General features: G+C 41.7%; 2 protein-coding genes across 17 annotated transcripts in view; one reads left to right on the top strand and one right to left on the bottom strand.

The window, feature by feature from the left end:
• The window catches only part of LOC122574117 (cyclin-dependent kinase 4-like), a 36,594-nt gene that overhangs the window by 6,832 nt on the left and 2,229 nt on the right, over window positions 1–27,533 (top strand). For 3 of the 14 annotated variants that reach the window (XM_043741307.1, XM_043741305.1, XM_043741311.1), the window contains one exon: window positions 26,800–27,470. In XM_043741307.1, the coding sequence (XP_043597242.1) occupies window positions 26,820–27,470 (651 nt within the window). In that variant the 5' untranslated portion in view covers window positions 26,800–26,819. The other 11 variants (XM_043741300.1, XM_043741298.1, XM_043741299.1 and 8 more) reach the window with 11 other exon arrangements.
• Window positions 27–26,527, bottom strand: LOC122574115. Of its 3 annotated transcripts, XM_043741291.1 has the most exons (15): window positions 13,198–15,546; window positions 6,607–6,922; window positions 5,869–6,204; window positions 5,360–5,607; window positions 4,426–5,277; window positions 4,074–4,256; window positions 3,800–3,998; window positions 3,355–3,593; window positions 3,150–3,277; window positions 2,799–3,069; window positions 2,495–2,711; window positions 2,296–2,421; window positions 1,990–2,197; window positions 1,344–1,586; window positions 27–1,267 (listed from the first exon to the last, which is right to left on the bottom strand). In XM_043741291.1, the coding sequence occupies exons 1-15, from the start codon at window positions 13,253–13,255 to the stop codon at window positions 1,160–1,162; spliced, it is 3,732 nt and encodes a 1,243-aa protein (XP_043597226.1). In that variant the 5' UTR covers window positions 13,256–15,546; the 3' UTR covers window positions 27–1,159. The 3 variants fall into 3 exon arrangements, with proteins under 3 accessions (XP_043597226.1, XP_043597227.1, XP_043597225.1); XM_043741292.1 differs by lacking the exon at window positions 13,198–15,546 and adding an exon at window positions 25,686–26,527 and having other exon boundaries at window positions 27–1,586; XM_043741290.1 differs by having other exon boundaries at window positions 27–1,586.

Raw genomic sequence — 27,533 nt, 5'->3', positions numbered from 1 at the left:
ATCGAATTTTTGCGCCCAAACTATTATGGAACATTTCTTAACAAACTTTTTTCAGCATAATCGAATTTTCCATTCTCTCTGTTTAACATGCTTTGTCAAGATATTTGGTGTTTATTGAAATTATCTGTAACAAAGATTTTGCTCAGTATGCGCATAGTATTTCCGGCGTACGTTTATTACGTTTATTATGTATGGTATTACACCGTTGAAGAAGAATTGTACGGTAGGCATCGGAGAATTAAAAAAAAAAAGAGGCAATGACGCGCAAATTTTCAAATGTATACTGTATTCAATTTGCAAAAATATATAATATATAATTACAAAAGTTACATATTGAATTATGGTATTAGCACCCCGCAACGCAATGAACGCATTGTTGAGTATACTGTCCTATTTGTATATACTTATTCAGTATACCGCCCTTACGTTTCAGCTCGTTTCGTAAGGAAATCTTACTGTTTGCAATGCAATTTCTACGTTTAAGATTGCTTAATTACTGGCAAACTTTTTAAGTTTGTGTAAGTGTAATTAATTACATACATGCAATGTTGCTGTCAACAGTTCAGTGATAATTATTTTAGAAAATGGGGATTGCAGTATGACGCACAGCAAACAAGCGAAATTGTTATTGTAATTTAATAAGATTGAACATTTTCTGGGTGTCAAATTGCATCGCATTTTCGTTCATAGTTGTCGCTCTATCGTGTAATATAAATAACTAAAACGTGATACAAGTATTAACTACATAATAGCAAGGGGCAATGGTTTTCATGCCAATCGTTCGTTATACACCCTTCTTTTCTTAGGTCGTTAAAAAACAGCCTGAATATATTTTTTTAGACTTCTACGAAGTATTTCGAGGATAATACTAGTACAATAAATATTTATAGAATAACAGACATGTAAATAGAAGTTAAGTAGTTGCTCAGATTGACTTACATTGATGCGATCAATGATACGAACGTAAGTAGGTGCATTGATTTCATTCTCTTATGTTCTCGTTTCCCAACGATTAATATTCTTTTCGTTTTATTGAAACAATTGGTATAAATTAGAACGTCGATTAAAATATCTAGATAAATCTGTTCCCTTTGTTCTCGTTTCTCACGGTACAAGCGTCCTTACCAATATACATACAACTAGGTTTTTTTCCGGGATTTCACGTTCGATAGTACGGCCTGTAAGTAGACATCGGGATATTGTTTTTCGATAAATGGTGAACATCACCTTGGTCGTATTCCACGTCGTTGTAGATTCCGCTTTGATTCTAAAAATAGAAGCATCATTGAGTATTCAAAGCATCCGAGCGTGGAAAATGACATATTGGAAAAACGAATATTCACCGCCAACGATGACCTGGACTTTGGCCTGGGAACATGAAAACCACTATTCTGCGGAATTAGATCAGCCCTGTCCTTATCTTGCGGCTCGGAATCCGAGCTATCTGGATCTGGCTGATGTCTTTGTCGTGGTCTTGTCGGAGCTTGGAGTCGTGGCAATGGTACTGGTGGCAATGTTCCATGGATATTGAGAGGTGGATAACCGAACACAGCGGAACTTGGTCGAGTTGGGCCCATAGGTTCCGTCTAAGATCAAACACAAATTTAATATACTTTTTATCGGAATAAATCTTTCAAATACAGATGAAAATATAATTTGTCATTGTTTTATCTTTAACTAACAAGGAACACTGTCCAATCGGTGATGCAATACACAGATCGTTTGGTGTAATTCGGTACATGTGAAATAGAGTTCACGAAATTTTGAACAGAAGTGTTATCGTCAGCTAGTTTAGGAAATAGGTATATTTTTATGAAAAATGGTCAGCGAGGTCTAAATGACAATTTTCGTGGCTTCGTCTATTAAAATATTTCGAAAATTACTTTTATGAGTTTCGTAGTATTTTCTCTTTCCCTAATTGAATAGTGTTTCTTGTAAGCTTGTGATATTAGTTAAAGGAATGCTGTTATCGTCACTCCTGTCGCTTACAGCATATACATTGGCAGTCGCCATGTGGTCGCCAAAGTGTGCCCACATGTAGGGTGGCAAGTTGGTCGGTGGCCCTTGTTTCACGGAAGCAAGAGTACCTACAGAACCGACCCTTGCTAAGGTTCCCGGTAGGGTACCGGGTATTCCACCCTGAATGTAACCGTAGACTGGCGAGCCGACCGATTTCTGTTCACGCGACCACCTTCGACTGTAACACGTATAGAAAATGAATTTATCAACTATTGCCCCCTAAAATATATATTTTTTCAGAAATTATATAAAAATGTAATAAAAATGTATCTTCACCTCCACATGATCAGACATACTAAAGTCAGGACTATGATTATTAAAGCTGCTACAGACGCTCCTATCGCTACTCCCAAAACCTCTCCATCGACTTCACATTGGGTACCATAGTAATTACCAGAACACCTTTCGATCAAAGTATTATTTAAAAAATGAATCATTTTTTTATTTTTATTATTAGGTATTTTCATTTACTTACGTGCATTGCATGTGGTCACCCTGGTAAGAGCACGACCCACGATTGTTGCAATAAGTCGAAGCACACGAAATACATGTTCTACCGGATTCATTAGGATCATCCTTATGAGGATCTTTCAATCCAGGGTTACAAGTGCAAGTAAACCCACCCCAATTATTTGTACAAACCGCCGAAGAATGACAATCGTTCAACTCTGACGACGCACACTCGTCCAAGTCTATAGAGATTAAAAGGTATAGATTAACTTTTATTTTTTATTTAATGAAGTTCGTTTAAAATAGAGAGTTATTTTTTTTATGTTCACCTTGTAAATTTGATATAGATCCAGGTGGGCTGTCAACGTAAAGGGCGCTGTTCCCTATATTATTGCTTCTTCTGTGAATAACACCGAGCAGATGTCTCTGTAGCTCCCCTGCTAAGCTTGGTCTAATTGTTCTTGGCTCATAAGTGAGTTTCAAGGTTGCATTCACAAAGACACCCCCTTGCCCCTGGCTCACATCCCCTTGATATAATCCATTTATGAAGGAGCCCATATACTCGTCCGAAAATGGCGTCATCGACATAGCAGATTCGATCTAGGTAACAAGAAAAAAATAATTGTTTAATATTTAAATATTCTTCAACATATACGATTGATATGATTAAATTAGCTCACAGCTCGATTTGCTTCGTAGGCCAATGTCTGATAGGGCTCAGAATCTCTATCGGTAAATCCTCGATCCCACACCACTTTTCTATCGTAAATCTTATCCACTCTGATTGATACCACGATACTTATAATTTCTACAAACAGTTAATAGTTTGATATAATGAACTTATATAAATTTTTAAAGAAAGTGGCTTTTCAAATATTTACGAACTTTTGCATGGTAAAGAATGCTGCAACCTCGCATATCCTGGCTTACAGTGGCACGCAGATACTCCTTGAACAGTGGCACAGGCCTCGTGCTGACTGATGTCACAAGTGCTCGTGTCACCCACGATACAAGTGTCGATTCTAACCGGAGGCTGAGTTGGTCTTCTATGAAACGTCGGTCTTCGAATAGGTGCGCTGGGTCGTGGAGTTGCTGTCGGTGGATCCGGCTGTGCAACTGCAAATCTGTGAGAGCAATATTGATTTTAACATATCTAAATCGAAAATTTAAATTCAAAAATTTGAGGTTTGCACTGAAACACTAAAGAATTGAGTTGAAAGATTTAAAAACCAAAATCGTTTAATTCGCCTTCAAACACTTGAATTTAAATTCTACACTGAACAATCTTTTTTATTTGATATCTGTATGGAAATTTGTATGAAACACTAACCCTGTGCCAACAATGGAGGGTGGTTGAGTTCTAGTGGGCTGAGGTTGCGTCTGCGCGTGTGTCGAGGTTCGATCAGAACTTTCGAATAGATTTAAGTACGTTCTCTTCCCGTCGATGCTAACGAATCCTTGGCCCTCTATCGCGGAAGTTAGGATCACGTCCGCGTTTCCTCCATTTACTGGTACTCTAACACCCTCTCCTGATCACGAAGGTCGTGAGAATTATAATTATTGATGGTTAGGGTTCTGCGTTAATAAAAGATGTCAGTGTTTACCTGAACCTCCACCACCTGGACCTTGAATAGCCGAGACCGTGACATCAAAAATATCACCGAGAGGTGGATGTCTTGGTGGTGCGTAAGGTCGTTGAGTAGCCAGCCCTTGAGTTCCTGTGTAATCCAAGGTATCGTCGAGGACGATCCCTGGTCTGGGTCTGTAAGCGTAGCGATCCGTAGGGGCTACAAAGGAATTTAATTGAGCATAACAGCTTGCTTGCCGTTACAAAGGAAATTAATTAAGCATACTTGTTCGTCGGAGCCGCACGAGGAATTCATTATAGACTGAATGCAATATTATCTTATCGAATGAAAAAATTTCACGGGACGTGCATCCGAGCGAATGTCCTACCTGAACTCTTCGAGAACGTATTCGAGGCCGAATGAACTACACTTTTCTCAATGGCCGGCGGGGTCTTGGTGAAAGACGAAGGTAAATTCTCAGTCGGAGTTGGAACGCTCGAAGCGATTGTGCTTTCTGATTCAGACATCTTGCTCGGTTCCAAAATTACTGTACTCGATACACTTGCAGTATTACTCGAATCATTATTCGTGGGAATTGGAGTCGATTGAACGACCGGCTTCGTGGGTGTTGGTTCGATTACCTGAACCGACGAGATGGTTTCGATATTTAACGTTGACGTAGAATAAAATTTCGTCGATGTTTTGGAAATATTCGCTTTATTGTTAGGCTTCTCGTTGTTCGTAATGGAACTAGATCCTTGAGAGTCGTTGATCTTCGAAGCCTTCGTAGGTTTAATTGAAACATCCAGTGGTATCACGGGTTTTGGAGAATCTACGTGCTTCGTGAAACTCGTTTTGTCACTAGACTGAATCGTAGATGTCGTATTTGCTTTAGATGGAACTTGATGTTTAGTTTCTTTTTTGGCAGAGTGTTCAGGTTCCGCATTTCTCGTCGTGTTCTTATAGATTGGTCTTTCCGTGGTCTTCGATTCCGTTTTAACTTTTTGTTTACTGTTCTCTTCTTGACTGTTTGTTATATGCTCCAAAGCGTTCGTAGAAGCTTCAGTCTGATCTGTTTCCGCCTGTTTCGTGGAGGATTCTTCCAGCGACGAAAGTTCAGGTTTCAGGTCCGTATGCGGTTTATCCGAGGTCTTGTCGTCTTGTTCCTTCTCCCGATTCAAAGTGGAATTCGTCGATGGTGGTAGCGGTTTGTAGGGAGGAATTGGTCGTCTATTTCCACCTGATGATTCAAAGGTAATTGTAATTTAGCAAGAACAACATCAAAGACAACTTAGGCTAAGAGGATATTTTTAAGAAGTTACCAGGACGATTCCAGGTCCATGGGCGATTTCCTTGGGGAACAATCTGTTCTGGTAATGGAACTCCATTTACGAAAGGTCTAATTGGACGTTCAGGTGGTAGTTGATTAATCAGTGGTCTGTCAGGCGCTGGTGGCTTTTCGAAAGGATAAGGATGATCAGGCGGCGGGGGTGGGTTCATTCCAGGTGTGTCAAAATCAGGTGGTAATGGTGGAACATCGGAAATTCTCGGTGGCCCTCTGTTATTAATCCTACAAAAAATACAAATAAATATTATTGTATAAATAGTAGACAATATAATGTTATTATTGTTAGCTAGTATTTAAAAGATATCCATTTATTCGAAAGGAAACTAGTGCAAAGAGCGTCGTAAAAGACTCGGAATATAGTAAAATTATATTCTAATCGTTCTTTTACCAAGATAATAATTATATCTCGATATTTATCAAAAATGTAAATTTGTATAACTATTCACAGTCTAATAATCGTATATAATTCACTTGTCAGTGTACCTGGTAGCCTGAATCGGCCTCAAAGGTCTCACCGTGTTGGCAGCAACGTTCACGTTTCCATTCAACAATTTGACAATACCCGTGATAATGTCCTGTATATCAGGATTTGCTTGCCGATAACCAGGAGAAGCAGTCTGCAGAATAGGTGGTGGAGCGTGGTCGCTATAAATCCTCGGAATCTCTTGGCGAGCTCGTCTTTGTTGATCTATTGCCTGCAAGTACTGTGCCTGTTGGTTTGACACTCCGGTCAGTTGATGGGGCTCCGACAAGAGTTTTGGTTCCTGCGGAGCCCCTAGTCCTTCCCCCGACATGGATTCGCTGGTCGTTGGAGATATGCTGTTAATCATCGAAAAGATGTTTCTCGTTTACCTTTTCATCTCTAACGAGTAGACTGAATATGATCGTGAAAATGTTATACTTGAAAAATGTGAAAATTTATCAATGAAATCTATCGTAAATCCCTTGTCTGGACGTAAAGAAACTAATGACAATAACTTATTTTTGTATTCTGTAAACTTTGCAAGATTTATATCGACATATATAACATTGTTATATTTATTATAATATTATTATTATTATATATATACACATATACAACAATCTATATCTAATACGTGAAGGGAATTTCTATTTAGGTTTTGTTTCTTTAGTCGTCTGTTGATAATTTATAAGAATGTAAATTTGCATAACCAATAACTATGATTTTCTCGATGTTTATCGAACGTTTAATCGACTTACTGGTAATATTCACCGGGTTTAACTTCGATGTTGTTTCCATCGATATGGTCCACGTGTTTCGAAGAAGTCAGTTCATCAATGGATTCCTCGTGCCTAGTATTTCTGACCTCGAATCTTATATCGTCTTTATCGTAGTTATCGACGCTCTTTGAGCTTTCCAGTTGAAATGCTGGAACAGTTTTTTGGAAAGTCGGCGATCCATCACGATGGAATACACTTGAGGTTCTTTCTGGTCCCGTGTAGGCACTGGCACTGAGAATTATATCGTCTTGGGAGGAACGAGACGACGTTGGATCGTTCCGGATAGCCGAGACACCTGTGAACAATTAGACAACAGTTTACAGTCACTGACTCATAAATTATCTGCGCCCGTGCACGATGGAACGTTTCATGTTTTATCGCTAGCAAAAAGCAGCGATTATCCTGAAAGAAAATAGATAATTATACTTGGATTGAAGCGTGCTGAGAACTTTGTCGGTTGCGTGAGAAAGACGTCGCGTCGATTCAGCGAAGATGAAATAATTTCGCTACGAAACGGTACTCTTGAACGATTCTCTACGGTATTATTCGCTGATTTTTGTTCTAAGCATCATCAAGTAACATGCTCGGAACACCTTTCAAAAGCAATGATCGATCGAAAGCGTAATGCGTAATTCTACGTTTCCTTAGACGTCAGATGTACGATCAATCAGGCATTTACTTCAATCACCTTGGTGATCGCAAGAAACGTCGCGTTGTCGATAGCCATGGAAGGGTCGCGATCGAGAGTCGCAAAAAATCGAGAAGATCCTCGGCCGATCGGCAAGGAAAACGGTACTCGAACGGTTGACATTCTCGAGGCTGGTATCGAGTGGTTTGACCAACCGTGGACGTGACGCGTATGAAATTACTACTGTCTCTTTCCTCCTTCTTCGTTCGTTCCTCTGACTTTCGTCGCGTCACGCCTTCCGTTTTTTACGCATGCTGATGAAAATAAGGTTCATTGACATTAGATCGATTCGCAAGTTTTCATAAATCAGAAATCAATTACGAGATATCGCCAGCTGCCACTTAACCCGGAGAAGTCCTTTAATCTTTGTTCACGAATTGCACAGTTCATGACACAATCGAGCGGTTCACGATCTCCCCCATGGTGCGATCGTACACCGGCTGTTTATTCGACTTTCCACCGTTAATATCGCTTTTGCTGTTCGTCATTTCGACGTACATATATAGAGCCGTTTTACAGTTTTGGTCGGGAACAGTTGCAGTACATCGGGATCCTCTGCTATGCGAGGCAGAAACAATGGCAGATTTCTATGCAACAATTCAACGGCGCGCGAAGCAATTTAAGTGAAACTACAACTGGTAGCTGGTATAGATCATCGTTGGTCGATAGTAACGATCGGTAACACGTCCTGAATATGTCGTACGGAAACCTGGAATACTAACCGAGATAATCAACCGTTCCGATCCGGCATCACAACGATCGAGTCGACAACCACGTGTTTCGATTTTGCCGAAAGCATCAGCCCGCGAACGACACGTTCGTCTTTGTTTCATAGAAAGTGTGCATATTATAGTATCATTTTCCTGTGGACTTTTTCCTTCTTTTCAGACCTTTCACCGTCTTTGACCGACTGTTTCGAGAAATACTCGAGGCTCGAGACAGTTGCTGCTGTTAACGGGATAATAAGAACAACGATGTAACGGGGCTCGTTCGTTTCATTAAAGGCCGGATTAAGAATCGAAGAAGCTGGAGAGTCGTTTCATTCACGAACCCAAATTTTACTGCTTTCGTTCTCTCGTTACTTTACTCTTACGATGGACGGTAAGATAACATTTGCATTAATTGTCGGTAGTTCGCTGAGTTTATTATGGTTCACCGTTGACGATTAATTATTCATCAGCGAAACAGTAAATTGTTCAGGTAAAGAGCACACCGGTGGCTTCTCCGTTCGTGACTTCGTTTTTCAGATTATAGCAAAATCAATTCGAAGCAGATACGCCGATAGATAGTACCTACGTTATTTCTTCGAAGGTAGTGCAGTATCTTCATCGACACGAAATCCCGCCGCTAATAATGTTTCTCACTTCCTGTGAATCGCAATAGCCCGAATAGAAGATCTATCGCTAATTGCTCATTAGGAACTGTACGGAGCGACACGATTTTCAAACAACCGCCTGTTGGCAAACGCAATTAAGCTAATCGCTGCTTTCGTTCTACTCGTCGAGCATCATGCTCTCGATGCTCTCTGTTTGATATCTGCGGAAATGGTAGGAAAACGCGTCTACGATTAAGATCAGTTTTTCGAATTAAATCGGTGATCCAAAAACTGTGACGATTTAAACTACAGTTATTCTAATTTAATTGTTCCTGAACTGGAACTAAAAGATTATGTGCACTGTATTGTTTAGTTTATTACACGTTACGCGAACTGTTATTCTTTAGAATTACGCATTATTGTCGTCGAGGGATTACAATTTTAGCTGTAACTGGTATCACATTAAAGCAGCCAATTTAGAAACTAAGGTACTCTTTAAGCTTGAAACTAGATAGAATTTCGTCTTTCTGGACTCGTCAGGGGACAAACGGTTCGATATAAGTGCAGTTCACAAATGTTCAGCCGCTTTAATTAGGATGTGCTATTTAAAAACTGGAGAAACCTAAAGTTTCATCATTCTATTTGTGCCGTTTTTGCGTTTCTTCGTTCAGTTTAAGATATTCACGTTTTTCAGTTTAACACATTCGATAAGACATGTTGCAAAGTAACGCGAGACTCTACTTAAATTATAAAGGAATCTCTAAATTACGAGTCTGTTGTCGTCTTAACTGGAACGGCAAAGTCGATGAAAAGTTTCATTGAAGGGTTCGGGTAAAGATAGAACACGTTCGCGATTAAAATTATAGCGATTTCATTGACATCGGTCGTGCCGTCGGTTTGTCGGTTTAAGAGCTGTTAATTAATCGATCGGATCGTTGAGATCGCGTGACTGAAACCGCTTGTACTTTATCCGATAGATTCGATCGGCAAGCCAGTTTACGAAGCATGCGTTACCGAGAGACTTTCGTTTCCTATTTGGATCGCGGCATCGCATAAATAATAATTACAAACGTGGCTTGCATGCTGCGAACGAATAACGGTGTTCACGAACACCATAACCTTGCTAACGTGAGAGCATCGGATAGGGATCCCGTGAGAATGTAGGTGAATTGCATGGTTGATTCTGTCGCAACGAACGGAATGCAGTCGCTTGGTCAAGTTCGGAACTCGAGGTGTCCTGAATCCTTCGGGAGCCTAAGGCCTCTCCTACCTTCATTCGCCGTATCTCGAAGTCATTGCCCGAAATAATTAGCCATGCGTTCTCCTCGCTAATTACTCTTTTGCAACCGCAGCGTACTTTTACTTTGTTAATTAACTCTACCATCGGTATTTTTGCCACTCTTAACTTTTCATCTGATCGTCGTAAAAATAAGAGAAAATTTCGATTAGCACGAGCTCGTTTTCGCTGCTCGTTTTCGATCCTTGCTCGCGTTATATGTGCAGTGGTTCGTAATATACTATCACGATAGCGAGATAAGATGTGGTTACAGCGCTAATGAGATTTCAAAATCTTTGGTGCGCAATCGTATTCTACGAGCGTCGGAATTATTTGGCGAGCCACGTGCGCCAAGTTATTCGCTAGACGACGGCACTGTTTCACCAAAGAAACTGCTTAATGTTTCTTAAGACAAGTAATTACGAGGAGATGCAAGAGTTTACAAGACGTTGTTCACGGTAAACACACAGCATTCGTTTCACCAGGTAACGAGGTAACATAGTTGCGTCTTATGTACAAAACGTCCGTAAAAAATATTACCGGTTCTAGATGCCTTCGATTACTTCGCGAGATATTTGTGTAATGATAATATTTACCAGCGAGCAGGTTTTGCTAATGGAATCTTAGGATTAACGATTACCCATCTATTAATCTTAATTGCCAGTTTTGTTCTGCGTTTTATGCGTTTCTTTGTCTTAACTCGCAATAACACGCGCCTTGTCTTCTACAAAAATAAAGCGAATAAAAGCGATGCGTTTAGATGACTCCGGGGAGTCGCGAGTTTCGCTGGGTAGCCAAGGTTTCTAATATGCTTAGAACCGCATTGAATATCATTTGACCTCGTGACGCAATTCTAACAGCGTCTAACACGACTTAGGACAAAAAGTAAGAACCGTCGAAGGGGTTTATCCGTGGAAGCGTAGACCGAGCTATGCGGCGTCTCTCGAGGCGGTAACGGCAGAGTTAACGGTACACCATTCCAGCCCAATATTTATTCTTTTCGCTGGTAAACGTGACATTTGGTACCTTCACTGTGAGATTCGACAGGTGTCCAACAACCTATTCGTTCTTCAACGTATAATCTCAAGATGGTACTTAAATCGAAGAAGATTTTTCGATACGCGAGTCTTCTAGCAGAATAATTTACTGACTAATGATACATATCGGTAGATTGGCAAGTTACTAGTTACAAGTTATAAATTTCGGTTTTACGATTTTACAATTTTACAAAGTATCTTACCGTATACTTTTTTAAAGGGTAAATCGAATGATTCGCAGTTGGTAAAATTTCATTGAGATTTGTTGCTCCTATACGAGAAAATTATTACGTGACTTGTAAAATTTCACTAATAACATTAGTTTAGTCAAAAACACTGTTATTCGATCTCTTGACTATGCAATTGCCGGTAACATAAAAATGTTTGGTAATTGCAAGTTTTCAATTGTGCAGCAGGCCTCTGGCGTAATAGGATTTTAATTTTCTTTCTGTTCTTCTCGACAGAGTTGAATCAACGAAAGGAAAGTTTTCACGAAAGGATCGTTTCACCGTGTCGTGGGAAGCCGAAATTGACTTCAGCGATCTTGAAATTTACGTGATTCAAGATCCTCTCTGACGACAGTTGGCAGTTCTCCTGTGACGAATATTACCAGGAATTTGTAGTTCTTCGTTTAGGAGACGAAATCTCGAATGACAAACCAATCGACTTTCTGTTCCACCGTGCACAACGCGATTTCGTGACACTTTCACAACTAAGGTGCTTGGGCGAAAGTCGAATGACGAAACTCTGTGCCGGATACGTTCCTTTGTGTCGATGTTCATCCGCATTAACTATGACATCGGACGATTCATGTAAATTCTTCTCGTTACGTAAACGAGACGTCGAAGACAAAATATAAAATAAATCGCGCTAGATCCGTAGGAGATTTGCTTAATTATACAGCGGACTTGGGTCGATAACTCGCAGACCTTGACGATCAACCGCACCTAGTCTCCAAAAAATTTGCATAAGTCGATGAACTGTTGTAATCCGAATTTCTTACTGGCTTTTAAACATCTCGATTTCCATTTATTGCTTCTTTCTAATTTTACGAATACTTCGCGTTTCGTGTCATAATATCGTGTTCCTGCAAGATTACGTCGGTAAACTGTGAAAACATAAATCTTTATGGATGCCTCGTGCAGACACGTTAAGACTGGGACGTGAAAATCTCCAAGTAACAGGTATATACGTGTCAGAACGCAAATGCACGTCATGCTTGCAGCTTTCTCCTCTGTCGCTTCTGAAACGCGTCTATGACGTGTGCTTGGTTTTATAGGCGAGGCTACGATACAAATCGAGATTTCATTAATTCCTTTCATTCTCTCCAATTAGGGCCGTGCTTTATTAATGTGACGCATTCAACGGAAAAGATCCGATGGCTCTCGATGCATGTAAAAAGTTAATTATCCGAAACGTTACTTTTAAATATTTATAAGCAGCTTTGATCTTGGTTGGGTCGTCGAACTACTGGTTTTCCTTTTTCCACGATATACTATTGACTCTAGTTGCAACGTCACGTTACATTCGCAAGATTCTCATAATAAATTGTTGATACACTTGGTCGTACTAGATACAAAGTTACATGCAACCGGATGTATAACTGCGTACACATCTGCGTCGTAGAAAAAGAAAATCGTCAGGTGTTCAACGATTTTCACTGTATCCTCGAAGAATCGATCGTACGATTTCTGTAACAGTTTCGATCGAATAGTCCTCGATCGTATTGTTCGATTATTTCGATGAAAGATCTCCGGTGTATCGTATCTTTATTTCCCCCCCCCCCTGCGATCTTGCCGCTGGAACGTCATGAAATTTTCGACAGAGGTCAAGATACCGGTTTAAAACTCGACTGCACGTGGCCGCTTGAAAAGCCCATCAAACAGGTTCATGCGTTAATTCGTCAAATATTTGCATCGTCTTATGTCTAAAGTCAATTGTCCAGGTAAAGATCTACACGCGCGTATCGTAATGCTAGACTTGCCGCAAAAGTCTTATCTCTTACGATCTTCAAGCACGAACGAAACGAAAATACGATTTGCCTGGTAGATATTTCCTCGCCAAGGGGAACCAGAAATTATCTTATTAATTGGAATTCCAAATTATTTCTTGTTGATCGTAAATCATTTCTCGCGGTTATTTCTACACGGTAATTACAGACAGAGATGTAAAGTTTGAATTAATTATTGTGGTCCTTGTTCGCGCTATAAATTCATATTTAACCAGCTGGCACGAACGATATCCATCTACTTACCTAATAATATTTGGATGGACAAGATCGCTAGGACCTTGGATCCCACGTGCCCTACCATCCTGATTCCTTTGGCGTGTTTGCGGTGGAAATGTGCCGCGGTTGCTTGTCCTGATCAAGGTCAGGTTTAATGTCAAGGACACTTTGAAGGACCTCTTCAAGAGTGTTGGTGGCTGGACCAGTCTTTATCGTCGCGAAACGTGCCACGGTACCAACCGATCGCCGCCATTTTGGTTTCCAAGCCTATGCCAAGTAAAAACGTCGGGCATCGTGGAAACTTTAATGCCCCCGTCTCACCATTCTTTCCTTTCCTCGTCTTATCCTTCCCCCGATGACTTTTTTCTTCTCTTTTATTCGGTCTCGCACTCTCGCGCACGCCGGTTGACCTACTTGGCCGCCGATAGGTCCGGTGTACGCGTCAGCTTTTCGGCCAACGTAGTATGTCTTCGGACCGTCACCTTATTTTCACTACTTTTTACACATCGACCACGTCTTCTATCCAGATTTCTCGTTACTTTCCGCTTATATCGAGCTAATATTTCACCATGACTCGCGATGCGGGCTGATGTCGCACGAAGATATACCGGCGTGTCCTTATTAGACAGAAAGTTTCACTTGAAATTGGATTTTAGAAACGCTCGACGACCTCGAAATCGGGATACGAGTTTTACGCGACTTTAAACGGCATACGATTATTTTTTATATTTTTCATAATGAACATGCTTTTCTTTTATACCGTGTCCTACCTTTCCTTCGCTATTTTTTTCTTTTTTTTTTTTCTTTTTCTTACATGATTCTTACGCAGTCTCCGTCGATCACTTCACCTAGTATCACGAGAACCGCCACTGACCTCTCACACACAATCGATGTTCGATCGCACAAATCCGTTTGGACAGACCTTATGCACAGAATTTACACTCGCTGACAGTATTATCTGACTTTCTAATCACTGGACTACTAATTTCTAACGTATCTTTTATCGTAGATCCGAGCGACGATTTGTTTTACCGGTCGAGCAATTCGTTCGGTCGACACTTGTTAAAAGAAAGTGGAACCTGGAGCCGATCGAACGAAAACCCTCAAGGTTCGATCGTGTTTCGTTCGAGTTTCATTCGAGGTTCGCTTCACGGTCGTTCACACGGGACTGGCTTACCGTGAGGACGGTCATACACGGTTTCTCCCACTTTAACTATGCCATACTACACCATGGTGCACTATACTACACTCTTCTAAAGTATATACGTCACGTCTTCGTTTCTCGTTTCCACCATGCTCGGCTCTACCGTCCACTCGACTCCTGTTCTCCCCTCTCTTCATCAAAATTTCTCTCTCCATCCTGTTCCTTCTTTCTTCCATCTGACTCGCCTTCTTCAACTCGTTCCTTCTTCTTTCTCTTTCTTTTCCAATTTGATGGACCGGCTTTACCTCGACCTACCTTTCGATCCTTTCGGGACACCGCTCTTCCCGAACTTCATCCCAACTCGCGACCTCGCGCGTCTTTAACATTCGCTCGTTCCTCTTTCTCTCTTTCGTCCGCTACCTTCTTCCTCGTCTGCAGCTTCTTCAGCGAAGCGAATCTACCTGTGCGACTTTCACGTCCTCGAAGCCAGACACAGAGTGCCCGTTTCCACCTGCGTCGCGTTTTCTTCTTTTCTTTTTTCCTTTTTTTTTTTAATTGTCGTTTAATTCGTAATATTAATTTATTTATTTCTCTTAATGCCAAAAGTGTGCCGCCGAAAGAGAAGACGAATCTGCGTAAACAGTAACGATGTTGCGAACGTTGTTCTTCGAATTGCTTGGACCAACGTGAATTCGTGTACTTGTTGCAATGAAACTAAGAAATTAATAAGAAACGCAGTTTGGCTTTACGTATAAAATTGACAAATGTTTGCCGCTTCAAAAGGGAAACGTAACTTTTTCGACAAAGAAAATCCTATGAAAACAACAGCTGGTTCCCCTGGATGCGGGTAATTGTGCAAGATGCTGAAAGAGTATACACGTGCAGGTAACGGGATGTTGTAAGCAGAATGCGAAAAATTAATCGACCGTCGGTGACATTTATTTTATTTTAGCAGACGTTTCTTCTCCACGATCATTTTCCGGGATAACAAACTAGCCTGTGTTAACGTGACTGAGAAACAAATGTTTTGTCTAGTAATAAGATAAATGATCGTCAGACAGAAAGAACGTGGAGGCAGGTCAAGTGCTTTTTGCGAGATTTTAAGAATCTGTTAACCTGAAAGAATATCGAGAAGCAGAGAAAGAAACACATTCCATGTGGGATTATGGCAACAATCGAGATATCCTTGTAGAAAGTTTTTGTCAGTCGTCTTAGGCATTCTTTTTGCCATGTTCTTCTCTCGCTAATAAACTGCAGGTATTTACGCAAATTGATATTTTCGTGAAGGTAATTTAAAAAGAAAAAAAAGAAATGATACCACAGCAGAGATTCGTTTCGCCAGAAAATCTTATGAAAAAGATGAGTAGCGGTAATATACGTAACATCGAAAGGGTTAAAAAGATCGAAAGACATAACAGGAAATATTGTACGTGATTATCGTAATGCAACAAGAGAGTTGCGAATTCATGAGAGTTCAACACACACGCACGAAGCTCATGGTGTGCCTTTGGAACGTCTCGATTATACTTCCAGACTCCCCGTAATGCTCTCGCGATACTGTACAGCTGCGACCCTTCATTTTCTTCTTCTTCTTCGTCTTTCTTCTTTCTCGGTATGGTAAAACCAGACTGGAATGCGCAGGGCTGCCCTCTCGATCAGTCGAGCAACATTGATCAGGCGACGTGTTGCAGCCGCATCTGAAATTGCACCGTAATGTTCAATTTCATTCGCCACCGCGCGTTTCACGCTACCATCGCGAGAAAAACTGGCCGCGTATCGAATCCGCGCAAATTTGTATCAAAATAACGAAGCCGGCACTCGTTGCGTTCGAACATGCTACACCATGGTTGGATACGGTGACTCGGCTGCGTGCCTAAAAGTTTCTCTCGGTTTCCTTTTTTCCGTCCTAAATAAAATCTTTTTTAAGGTTTCGTTTAAAATTCTCGGACAGCGTTCGCTCGACTATAATCCGTTTACCCATTGACCTCACGTAATACCGGGCGCACCTTTTCCTATCCACGAATTTTTCAGAAGCTCGGTGGGCTCGTCTTCGCATTGTAACACAACGCGTACGTAGAATTAAAATTGCACTTTTGTATAACGGCTAGCCTCCTGGGCAAGTGTCCATGAAATTAGTCGGTCAGTAACTCATCCTCATCCGGGATAGAATAATAGAATGAAAATCGTTTCATTATTCCTATCGGTTCAGAGAACTAGGTATAGTTTAAATTGCTGTGTTAGTTTACTTTTTCCGGCTTTTCAATGTTTAACTACACGCTCGAAATCGCTGTTATCCGTTCGAATGTGTACCCTGATATTTCTGCCATAATTTTATGAAATAATACTTTGAAACGCTACATAGAGCAACAGACACGACGTGGACACATTTTCGTATGCACCTGATTTGAAATAATCTTTTAAGGTCTTCTTGTTCGTGTCGTTTTCAGCTTTACCGATTCAAAACAAAATAAGGATGTACATAATTCTGTGAATAATTGAAATTATGACTAAAGTTACGTATTTCGATAGAAACTTGGCGTGGTATCGTTTATCAAGAATTAAGTTTTCCTCGGGAAATTACGGGAATTGACATTGCACGTTAATATTGGAACAATTATTCATTGAGTGGATTACGATATTATGGGATAAGCAATAACAAACTACTGAGAATCGTATGCTTCCTTCGATTTCCAAGTAATTTTGTACCTACATGCTTCGTATTCGCCTGTGAAAAAGGTAGTTTGCTGGACAGCCTGTTACGGGAAAGACAGGTTCCTTCGGTCGATAATCGGACAACGAGTACCTTGCAGTCGGTAGGTCGAGTCCTAAAGGTGTTTTCAAATTTATTTCTATCTTCGTCAATCATAAAAGTACTTGGTTACAATACTCATAGCTTCTGCACATCTCCATACATTTGCCTTTAAAAAGACAGTCCCTTCCCGCTTTAAACATTCCATCGACATTCGATTGGTTCAGGATGAAGGTTCGAAGAAGCTAGGAATTAGAAGAAAATCCGATCGTTGCAAGATAACGCTGCGTTACAAGACGAAAGGGAACGATAGAGGCGTGGAAATATGCGGTGGCATTGAAGAGTAATCGGGCAGCAGCTCAAGGACTGTTAATATACTCGTTTTATCCGTGTTTTCCTAGGGAACACGCGGGCCAGGATACGGACCGCGTTCAATTCTCTATTTTCATTCCAAGCCGGGCCGAACAATGGGGGATCTAAATTGGGCAAAAACCAGTCTGCCGTCTAGTTGGGCGAGGGTAAAGGCGTTATGGCACAGCCGGTAACAACCGCATCGGCAGCCAGGGGTCCCACAATGAGGTACCCCGTCAAGGTAGCAGCCAATGCCCAAAATCACTGGTCGCTGGCCCAACGGTTCCTTTTCCGTGGCCCACGAATAGCTGTAGCACTGGGTGAAAGTGGTAATTAACGACGTGCGTCAGTGGTATGTCCCACTCCTCCTCTATCGTCCCCGGGACTCTGTCGCGAATGGTTCATCGTACTCTTGACCGGTTATGACACCGCTCGCCTTTTTATTTATTCACCGTCTTTCTTTATCGCGCAACTTTTCGAGCTTAGGGTAAGGCAGGGCTATTTCAGTTACCTACGCTTCGACATCTTCAGATTCTTCAACTTCGCACGACATAATCAGACTTGTACATTTAGAAAGACGCTACGGTAGCAGCTCGATTTTTCGAATACCTCCGCCATTACTAAATTCTATCCCTTCTTCTCTTTTTTTTTTTTTTTTAACGTTGCGGCGATGAAAGGAAATTCCAAAGGTTTGTTAGGGTCGTACGGTTATATTTTTTGTACTCGAAGAAATCGAAGTGTCCATAACGTCGTGACAAGCTGCCGCTTGGTGCTTAATGATCGGCACGCAGGCGATCACGTCCGTCCTAATCATCCTAATCGTATCCTAGCTGTGAATTCCATGTACGCTCTAATTAGTTCTTCATACTTTCCATACTTTGCATTTTTTCCGGTAAAACTTGCAGCTATTGGTAAAGAAAGGGGATGGCGTGATAGGCAGGCAGCAAGGTTTCGTCTTCTATCGTCAAACGTATCGACACGCTAATTTGTAACTGAACGACTCGTAAAATTTTTCATTACTCTTAGTCAAATCGTACAAGAGGGTCCTGGTATGTCGGTACCTGCCAACGGACTGCACCATTGTCTACCAGGAACTTGGCAATAATTCTGTTTCAATGTGCTAAACGGTTTGTCCAACCGTTTTATTGCGCGGATTGCCGAGGTAGTTATGACAGGCCATCTAAAAGGTCGGGATTATTTTTAGCGATTCGACCGACATGAATCGAGAATGGACGACAGGGTCGATACGCGCGATGTTGCAGCGCGGATGATAAGAAACCGAACTGCACATTTCCGTGCCATTTCGAAGTTTCCTCGTAGCTGTACAATCGGCTCACTGTGCTCTCTTTCTGTTTGCCTCGGAAATATGTACTGTGCGCCGGTTTTTAACAAGGATTTACCAGGTGTGCGTGGTTTCCAAGTGGCTGCAGTAGAATTCCAGGATCGATAGGAGGAAAAACGATTAATCTTCCGTGCATTCGGTAGATTGATAAACGCGTCTTTTTGTCCCTTGCTGTTAGTGTTAGTACGTTTAAATTAACAGCGTATTATAGAGCCAAAAGCTAACAGCTACATATTTTGGTACATGCAAGGTATATACACGATATAAGTATTTAATTAAATACGTTCAAACTGTGTTTCCCTTGGAAGATAATCTTCCGTTGAAGATTCGTCTAGTCCTGTCTCTGAAATTGGCCAAGTTCGGAAATATTTTATAAATTTTCAAACTTGATTCTCTTGAACGCGAAGCTTCCAATGTAATTTTCTCGTTCCTGTTTTTTCTCTATTCTCAACTATAGAGACATTACGACCTTACATGTGTCACAAATTTAAGCCCGCTGTTTGTACAGTGCATTAAATTACATAGATTTCTTAGTCTTTCCAGAATGTCCACAAAGTATACGTTTGCTTGAAACGGCCGCCCGTAAAACGAGACAATAGTTACTTTGTCGGTTGACATTAAATTCTGGCTATATAGCATATAACGGAACCCGATTCCCTTCTATTTCTAATGTTCCACTTTATTTCGTGAAACATACTGCTTTATTGCCTCCTCTAATTTCAGTGCCCGCATTAACCGTCGTATCCTAAATTCTATTATTCCTCCATTTAACTATCTCTATCACTATAATCCAACGATTTAACGGGCAACGTTGGCGGAAAATTGATTTTTGCCCAGAGTTTTCCAATTAGTCACGCGTTTGCCAACATACATGAAATCCAATTAAAAACGGCCATTAGGATGATGAGCGGACATTGATTCATCGCATGGTAGAGTGCACTTCGTATGCATACTACAAGTAATATACAATTCAGCTCGGTAATAGAAAATCATTAAAACGGTCAAAGCGAGATTTCAAGTCTGAGAATGCAAGATTACAAAAATAACGTTCGATCGTTTTGTTTGTCAACATTACTAGTTTAATAAATAATTATTTTTTCTGTAAGCTCGCGATGTGATCACCCATTGGAAGGCGACCGGTTTGCAAAAAGAGTACGGTTACTACCTTTCATCTCGAAATACTCGTGAGTTGGTGCAAACCGCTTGAATCACCACTGACGCACATGAAAATGCTCATAATCGTCATACAGTACACCGCATTTAGTCACACGCAGATGCGCGAAATGATTTTTTCCTCTCCCTCCCTGCGTGTTACACGACCAGTGACGTCTCGTTTAATCTCGACGCCGAATATGTATCTCTTAATTAGAAAAACGTCGCGTCGATTACGCTCGAAGCATAGAACGTTCAAATGGACCGTGTTATTTACATCCGTCGAAGGATGCACGGAAATTTACAGAAATCAAAGACCAAAACTAACGAAGGGATCGCGGTGAAATACGAATAAAATACAGGCGTAAAAACAACGGACACGCTTCCATTTCAACCGGATTCCCTAATCCGACCAAACGGAATACATAATAAAATACGCTCCTAAAAGTCTCGCCAGGTCGAGCAATCTGGCTTTTTTAAAATTCCTGACATGTATACTACCGCTCATAAGTATTAGGACACCTACTTACATTTATCGGGAAGACTCCAAAGAAATTTATTTCATTTGGAATTTTATCTGGCTGTGTAATAGGCAGATGGAGGATTTCTATGCATTAATGAGAAATTTGAAGACGCAGATATGTACAGAATGCGCATAATATCCAAACACGTCTAAAATATTCAAATGTACTTGATATATTTGGATCTGATTAATTAGTATGTAAACGCCACGATAAATACCATATTTAGATCTTTTCTTCGCACTTTACCAACGTAATCATAACAATCGGCTCTGGTTGCAGTCGCGATGAAATTTCTAAATGTTTCGTATAACACGCGACAATATATCCGTAAGAAATCTGTACGAACGTTGGAATATTTTCCTCAACTACCGTATCTGTATTATTCGTAGCATTGGTATAGTCGCGTTGAGTCGCTGTACTCTGGAAATTCGAGCGCTGAAGGGAAGGGGCGTTTAGGAAACCAACGGCCATGGACGCCTGCTGCTTGCCCTACGAAGGGCACCGACCATAATGGCCCGTCCCTGAGTTGGAGAGTCTACCGGCCCATTCCATTCCGGAGTCGTCGTCTCTCGCGTACATCGGCCGCCGCAGGAAGCATTCCATTCATGTTTCGGGACGCGCAACGGACGCTGATCGGAAGACAAGAGAGAGGAAGAGCCGGATAACCGGGACTCCTCGCGAGGGTTAACGCTGCTTGGCGCCACCGTCAGGAACAACGACCTGCCGATATGTTGTCGTGATGACAATCGGCGCGTTAACGTGAGAAACCAAGACCACGTGGAGCAATCTTGTTATTTCCAGAGGTGGAGTCGACCGTGTCTCGACGCAAAGGAACATTTTCGCCGCAGAAACGTTCAATCTTGGTGCGTTCTCTTTAATTAAATAGCGTGCGTGCATGTTGGCGAGTGACAGTGACTGGAATTGAAAGTTTGCTCGACACGCGGACAATGTCGATTTCGCGCCTAACTTCGTCCAACTTCTTCTTTAAATTTCGTGGAATGTACGCTGCATGCAACGATCGTGATTTCGTAAGTCCTCGTGGCTTCGTCCCTCTGTCGTTCCCCGTTTGCTTCCCGTCTCGTTTCTTCCTCAGCGTCGCTTCCTCTTGCGACGGCTACCTCTCGTTTTCTCTTCCTCTCTTTCCCCGCTGTCCTCCGTCGAAACTCCAAGACAAGGGAAGTGCGCCCGAAACAAACGACAGATAGGATTTTTATGATCTCGTAGAGACGCTCGAACAGCGAAATAGTCCACCAGACTCGTTGCATCTACTTGAACGTTCTTCTCGAGCGTCACTAACGAGTGGCAAGCTCGCAATACCCTACTCGCAATACTCGTTGAAAGCCTGCCGTGAAACAATAATTTTCCACGAAAGAAATTCATGTAAAATATATTAAGTAACGATAGCATTACGTGTTTCTGACGCATCTCCTTCTAAATCGCTATTACAAAGAATAACGAGCATGAATCACGATGCATGTCCTGTATGAAACACAGGCGTTACGCGTGAGGTGTAACACGTTTCCAGGAAGGTTTCTAGTAATTCGTAAGTCATCATAGGGGTGATATAAAGTCGAAGGAAGAGGCGGTCGTTCCGTCAATGGGTAAATTGGTGAGCTTCCCGACGCGCGTTGGGCATCCTGGTAACGGGCGCGTTGCGACGCGACGCTACGCGTCGCAGCAACGTGTCTCACTCTATTCCATAGAACCTCCCTCTCCGCGTGCATACGGATAAGCCGATCGTGGCGGCAGGAGCGTTGGAAGGGCCAGAGCGGCAGCTGTCGGTAGCGGTCGATGGGAACGGGGCTCGATCGAGGTCCGCTCGAGAGAGTTGGGCCTACTTCCTCGAGGGCTCGGCAACGACTAACTCTGTCTGCTAGCCGTATGCGTGTCCGTCGGTCGTGTCAGTACTTTTCAGGTCGGTCCACAGTGCAGTCGTCGGCTTACCATCGAGTTTCGACTAGCACGGCCGCTCGGCTGCACGACGATTCGTCGAGTCGCCGTTGGGTTACGCTCGCGAGTGGTCGGCCGTGTGCTCCTCCTCGTGCAACGCGGCAACCGGAGTGTCTCTCGTGCATCCTGCATCGTTTCTATCGTACCGCGCTGTAGTGTGCAAAACGAACCTCGTCTGTGTGCTCTCGCATCTCGTAGGACACGAGACGCTGAGAGAGAGAGGAACGTAGAGGGAGAACACAAAACAGCATTCGTTAATACCCGCTTCCGGCACGTGGAACCGCACCGCACTCTGTTTTTCTTCACAGCGCATCGCTGCCGTCGCTCCGAGCTTCTCTCGTGGGAGGTCAGCACCTAGCCGGTGGGTAAGTGAAGAATCCACGCTCTCGCTGGAACAGATAGTACACCTTTCTGAATAGATCTTCGTCAGGATACACATAACCTTTTCGAATAGCCACTTTCGATTACGCACTTGTCCGCTTTACGGTGACGATTTCACGGTGAACACACGCACGCGACACTTGTTGCACGTCGTTTTTTCTGTGATTCGTGATTAGAACAAATTTCATATGCCAGTTGCAAGGGAGATTTTCTGACGTTTTAGATACATTGTGGGACATCGTTTTTCATAGGGGATGAAAAACGTCGGTTGGATAGGTCGTTTTTACGCGTCGATTAATAACGATGCTGCTTCTTGATTTCCTCGAGGTTTTCCTTCATCGTGAGAACGTTTGTTACGTTACGGTAGCATATCTGTGAAACGTGAGAACGTGGAATGTCGCGACACGTGAAGATAAGGCAAGAGTCAACCACTTACTGGCGGGGGTGGTTCCCCCGCAGTTCTCTTGTTTACGAATCACGGTGCATAGGTAACCACGTGCTTGTGCATCGCAAGCTTTTTCCATTCGAATAGAAACTATCCAATTTCGCGAGACTCTTCCGGATAGAGTAGCTTTGGAATGTGAATCATTCCCATGTCAGGAATCGCGGGAAATTTTAACCTATAATTCGTAACCCTTACGTTACGAACGTAGTATATATACACAGCCTGAAATATCGAGCAACCATTTGCATTCGTAAATCATAAAGTCATATTTCCTTTCATTCCTAAATATATATCACAGATAATTATAAAAAGTATTTTGATAATTCTATGTTTCTTCTATCGTTCTATATTATTCTATTCCTTTTTATTATTCTTCTACTAACAAGAGCTACTTGTGCGATAAAGTTGTCTATATCTGTAAATGCTGTATCGATACGATTATCGCGGAAAAATTCGAAACCATATCAGGAAACACGCTCTATCTGGAGCACTTAATTTCTGTATACCATGATTTTCGATCGATCGTCGTTTCTCTGTGAATTTTTTCGAAATCATCATCCGTGAAATCCTACGTCACACACGCCGTGACCAGTCGATTAGTCATCGTAAAAATATAAATCAATAAGTGTGCTCGTCTCGAACGAGCGATTCTTCATACGTTAAGTAATCGGCCGTTACTTTTTCGTGAATAATCTAGGATCTGAACGAGTCATTCGTCTCATCTGATCGAATCGTAAATTCCAGATCGATAGTAGCGCTGTATGATTCTCGTACTTGACGCACAAGTTCCCAAGCGTTCAGTCTATTGGTTGGCACGGTTTAGAAATGGTAGTGAATGGGAGGGCTGACTATAAGTGTTGGACGCGTGAAAGACCCGACCAGAAGATAGTAGTGTCAACCCCATGAATAATCTGAAATCTACTGGCGCCTTCGTGTTTACTTTATTCGTCTATGCGCCGTTTCCTGTCTCACCAAAAGTCCACACGGTATCTCTGTCTAATATATGTGTATTTTTTTTTTCTTGTATGTAATTTTCCATTCATCGATCGTCCACGGAATCGCAGGTATTTTTCGATTAATCATGTCTAAGGAAGCCTATTCACCGTAGTATGTAAATTGTTTAGAATACGCTTAATAGTGAAGGAAATGAGACAATGATAATGGTCGATTGATAAAATGCGGCCTCATTTACAAGAGTTCATTCATTCATTCGTATAATCGGCTCGCGATTCAACACTCGTTTAAAAGTTTAAAATTCTTCCGAATTTTCGCGCAATTATGTATGTATCTTTATCGCCTCGTAACACATAGTATACATAGTACGTATAGTGTAACACGTGTAACAAAGTAGCATAGTGGAAGATAGGAAACAGAACACGTTGAGCAATCCGATGTGCCAACTTCGACGTTGTAGCGTCATTCTGATTTACCAACAAAGCGAATCACGTGCCGTGTGTAATAGTCTACGTAACAGCTCGGGTACTCTTCTTCACCTTTTCAGGAGATAATAGAAAGTTTGACACACGTACATATTTACTATTCTACATTCCTTCCATTTCATTCTACCGTATCGTTGCTTATCTTCTATCGAGCCGGATGAAGCTTTCGTATGTTATCGCTTCCTTCACTGGCCACCACCACGCTCTAGTTTTTCTTTTTGTAATTCCCAGAAAAGTTGATCGCGTTTGCATTCCTCTGCTTGTTCTTGGTTCCCAACGAAACACGAGGCAGACGTTTCTCAAGAGACTCGCCCATCGCGTCTTCTTTTTTTTTCTTTTCTTTTTTCTTTCCTTTTTTTTTTTTCTCCCTCTCCTCGTGGAAAACATTTTCTTGTTCTCTAGCCAAGTGATCCATTGGAAACACGTGACTGGTCCGCTTAGGTGGTCTCGAGATAGTGTTACACGAAAACTGTTACGAAATTTGAAATTCGTCGCTGCTCTTCTTCTTACCTACGCACAGTTTTATCTTTTAGCTTCGTATTTTTCTCCAGATATAGGTAATCAACAACGTAATTAACGATTGAGAAAGTTCGACTTTGTAAAGGAAACTTCGTGATCGTTTCGTATGATGTAACGTTTGTCCCTCTGTGCCGTTCAGTTTCTTTTTTTACCCGGTCTTATCACAAAAGGAAGTTGATAAAAAGAATTTGATGAAGACGGCGAATGAAGTTGGCTACGAAACTCCCTCCACAAAGATGTCATTTCGTCTGTATTTATAGCGTTGACAACTTTTCGAAGCATCGTCTGTGGAAAAAAGGGTAATGCGCTATCTTTACATAAATTTACTCTTCGTTCATAAGAACCTTTGATATGATAAAATATATACCTTTTTCTGATGAAGATTACTTCGACCAAGACGTTCGGTTACACCATAAATATTATAAATGTAGAAACGATATCTAGCGCCGTATACTTTGCTACACACACGCTCACACTTGTCTAGATCTATGTAAATATTACGAAACCATAAATACGTACTATGTTGCCTTTCCATGGTCCTTAGGTTTTACCGTAGAATTTTTTTACTTCATTAGACACGCTACAACGAAAACTAGCTCTTACATATCTTTCTACGCGAGCCAATATTATCATCTTCCACGTCTTCTTCGTTCGTTATTAATCCATATGACGTTTAGTTAGCCTGTATATGCTGACGAAGGCTATACACCGCGTCTCTCAACGATTCAACCTGTTATAATTTCATACCATTCTAAAATATTCGATTCTTATGTAAGTAGAAAATACGACAGAACAGAATCTGATTATAAATATCCAGTTAAACTTAAACAGTTAAACTGAGAATGAAGAAACTCGCGCGTAATCCAAGTTACTGTGGTACGATTTCATTTTATTGCATTTTCAGTTCAAGTTTTGTCGAATGAAATATTTTGTTACGTTGGTTCTATAGTTGCGAAACTGATCAAAAATATTATTTTTAAAATTTGACGCTAAAAAGAATGCGCTTTAAGAGACTGGCGATAATTTCACGGAAGTGTAAACGAATGAACTTGGAAGAGAAATTTCCCCGGTAATACAGCCAGGGAACAATTTTCTTCAGGGCCGGCGGTCATTGCGTATTACCGCTGGAGAAAACAAAGGATAAGAACCCCGGCTATATAACCCCGGCCCTTCTTACTTCCATTTACAAGATGTTCGAAAGCCGACGATGAGGCCAAGGTTATTATACGAACGCAGGTGTCGATGCAGATGTCGCATAACAGACGGTGCAACACGACCGCGTGTACGGTACATGGAAATTTTAATGAAACTCCAAGAATCAGCAATATCTATCGCTCAAAGTTTGTCACAAGTGTCTGTTCCCAAGTATGTCGGTACATTGCATCCATTTATTATTTTACACTGCACGTACTTTGACGTAGACATCTTAATGTAGTCTTAGAAGACAATATTTGCGTATTGATAATTGTCGGAATTGGATTGAAATCGATGAATGGTTCGTGTCGTGGTTAAACAGGTGTAACACCGATTCAAAAGATCCTTTCCTAAACACCTGTCGATATTATTCTTTTTGAGATATCTGTCTGTAGACAATGTAGCGAAAACGATTGCATTGGCTTCCTCCTTGTTTCAGGTAGAAGTCAAAATGTTGTGATGGCTGGAACATCTCGACGTCCGAGCTCAGAGCTCGGACCTGATCTGTCGTCTCCAACACCACCGAAGAAGTCCAAGTTCTCCGAGGCTTCGATCGAGGGAACATCCGAGAAGGAGCATGACTCGAGCACGAAAAAATTGGAGAGCGTGGAGAAATTGACGAGTACGAGTTCCTTGCCCAAGAACACGATCGAATTGATACCAGGCAGCGAGTCGGAGACGAATCCTTTCCAGATCAGCGAGGAATCTTTGGACAGCACTAAGCAACTGATCCAAACTAACTTGGAGGGGCCAGCGAACGTGACGGCTGGCTCCTCGAAGGAAGGACAGTTTGGTAGCTTTGAAACGATCATACAAATGAAGTACAGTGGTCAGGAAGAACTATCTGGTAGCTCTAGCAAGAGGTCAGAGTCGGATAGCGATGTACAAATTCAGACTTCCTTACTCGGCGAGGATGCATCGTATCAGGAATTGTCTTTGATCGGCAACGGAGCTTACGGTACCGTTTACAAGGCCAAAGACTTGAATACAGGACAAGTCGTAGCGCTAAAAAAAGTTAGGGTGCCGCTGACAGCAGATGGACTACCCACGTCTACGTTAAGAGAAATAGCTACCTTGAAACAGCTCGAAAGATTCGAGCATCCTCACATTGTAAGTCGTATAGACCGTGTGCTTAAGTGGCATTATATTAGTATTTGCATTCACATTGTTTGT

Source organism: Bombus pyrosoma, linkage group LG13 (genome assembly GCF_014825855.1).
Source record: "Bombus pyrosoma isolate SC7728 linkage group LG13, ASM1482585v1, whole genome shotgun sequence".
NCBI classification, from domain to species: domain Eukaryota; kingdom Metazoa; phylum Arthropoda; class Insecta; order Hymenoptera; family Apidae; genus Bombus; species Bombus pyrosoma.
This window is presented reverse-complemented; position numbering and strand designations above follow the sequence as displayed.